The sequence below is a fragment of the Mesitornis unicolor genome, unplaced genomic scaffold (genome assembly GCF_000695765.1).
Source record: "Mesitornis unicolor isolate BGI_N332 unplaced genomic scaffold, ASM69576v1 scaffold2065, whole genome shotgun sequence".
Classification (NCBI taxonomy): domain Eukaryota; kingdom Metazoa; phylum Chordata; class Aves; order Mesitornithiformes; family Mesitornithidae; genus Mesitornis; species Mesitornis unicolor.
The window spans coordinates 29,580-31,862 of NW_010187314.1; the positions used below are offsets into that span (position 1 = coordinate 29,580).

Here is a 2,283-nt window from a genome sequence, read left to right on the forward strand (position 1 = left end):
GCGGTTGTACTCATCTTGATTTCAGTTTCTCAAGCAGGAATTACACATGTGTGCAACTCTCAGTTCCAGTGTTTTCAGCACTGAGCAGCCTGAGCGCTGAGTAATTTTGCATTACTTGGTAAAAATACCCCAGAATGTTTCTGCAGCATTGTATGGGAAGATTAAACATAATGCACTAATAATGTATTTGGCCTTGCTCAGAATCTGGCTTTCCTAGTGTTGAATTGAATGAAAAGACATAAAAGACTTAATCTCTCTGCTACTTAAAATTTTGTTATGAAAGTACACATTGTACATAGCGAAAATCCCTCTGCACTGCCTTAAGTAGAGAAACAAGCCAGCCTAGCAGTCTTTCACATGGCGTTATATTGTCTTGCGAGAAATAGTCTGTCTTGGATGTCTCTAGGTCCGCTCTTTCGTATTTTACAGAAAGCCTAAGTATCTACGATGATATTGATGCTGATGTGCTGAGAAACTACCAGGAATTTACACTGGCAAATATTCTGTACTACTCCCTGAAAGAATCCACCACCAGTGAGCAGAGTGCTAGGATGACCGCTATGGACAACGCTAGCAAAAATGCTTGTAAGTCCACTCTCTGGGTTTCCCAGGACTTCAGTCGTTCAGCATGGAAGTACTGACTTCTCTGTGTAATTCTTTGCTTCCCAAATGATAAGAAATGAGCTAGTTTCATTCTTCGTTTCAATTTGAGTCTGGCTTTTTTGAGCCAGTTCAACCGGAATTCTTTTCTGAATGTGTGAACATTATTTAGCCCCTGGAAAGAGAGATGCTGTCAAGTCTATGAGAAACAAGACTAGGTAACTGAGAGTGAAATAACAGATTCTTTACTAACAATATGAAATACCAAACTAATATTGTAAAGGCCAAGAATTCTTTCTGCTCTTCTCAAGTGGCTGGTCTGAAGATTAACAAAATTTTTCTAAACCTGTACCTACTTGTGAGCCAAATGTAATTAGTACTGCACTAATTTAAAGGTGGGGAAACCGAAACAGTGGTTAAATACTTTACTACCTGTCATGCAGCAAGTTGAGAATACACAAGTATTCCTTGGAAGGTGTCCAGACTGGGAGTATGCAGTTGGTGTTAGCAGGTGTTAAAGCTAATAGCTTGTAATGTGGCGTGGCGATGACTTCAGTCCCAGGAAGGTAGTGTTGCATAAAGGGCGCTGGTGACTGAGTGAAGCTGATGTGATGTGCAGTTGGGCTACCTGGAACTGTGAGCGTGGCTCTGCTGACTGCCTTGTCTTGGGAGAAAGTGGTGATATTTGCTCCATTTAAAAAATAATAATTAAAAAAAATTTAAAAAACCTGCAAAAAAAATCTGGTTCCGTTTACCAGAACAGTAACTTGAACGGAACACTGGTGTAGTTATTGATGGTGAAATCTAATTTAAAAGCAAATATTGCACACCTGTGCTATGTTAAAATAAGGGATGTCATAGCATGGTATTTACTAGTGTGTCAGCTGTTCCTCAGATGTTTAACAGTGCTGCCTCAAACTAAATTACCAAGTTCCTAGATTGCCTGATAGTAGTGTTACATGTATGGGAAAACATCGCATAAGTGCACTGACCCTCTTGATCATTTGCATGGATTTACAAGACTATTTGGTATCCTGTTCATACGGCTTCTCTTTATCTGTGTTTGAATACTTGCTACATGTTTTAATTCCAACCCTAATTTTTTCTAGCTGAAATGATTGACAAATTGACCTTGACACTCAACCGTACTCGTCAAGCCGTCATTACCAAGGAGCTTATCGAGATCATCTCTGGTGCTGCTGCTCTGTGAGTACCTGTACCAACGTGAAAGGTTGTTGCAAAGTCATGTAACACTTGTATGATATGCTTCGGGAAGGTTGAGGTGTGTAGGCCCTGTAACTGAAGGGACTACAGTCCGCGGCATGATCCAGAGTTTTCAGCTTGCACAGTTCTACTAACAAGTGTGAAATTTGGCAGGGTTTTTTTTGCCAGATAGAAGTTAAAAAGCTGGTAAAACAGGTATTTACCCTCAATAGCTATGCTTGCCTGAACAGGCAGTGGTTTTCCTCCTTTTTGGTTTTCAGTACATTTCCCCTCTCTTCCCTTATCCCTGGACTTCAGCTCCTCTGCTCAAACAGCCCAGTAGTGTTGAATAGGGGAGAGCAGTTCAGGTGCCTGCAGTGCTTTTGGGTAACTGCCTGTGGTGATGCTCAGCAGCTGGGAGTTTGGAGGTGGGGTTGGAAGAAGGAGGGAATTGCATCTGGGCAGGAACAACCCCAGGTT

At 41.4% G+C, this 2,283-nt stretch overlaps 1 protein-coding gene across 1 annotated transcript in view; it reads left to right on the plus strand.

Moving 5' to 3' along the window:
* Positions 1-1,810, plus strand: part of ATP5C1 (ATP synthase, H+ transporting, mitochondrial F1 complex, gamma polypeptide 1) — a 6,081-nt gene extending 4,271 nt beyond the window's left edge. The window contains 2 exon segments of the mRNA XM_010185378.1: positions 430-585; positions 1,710-1,810. Of these exon segments, the coding sequence (XP_010183680.1) occupies positions 430-585; positions 1,710-1,810 (257 nt within the window).
* Positions 1,811-2,283: the final 473 nt, after the last annotated feature.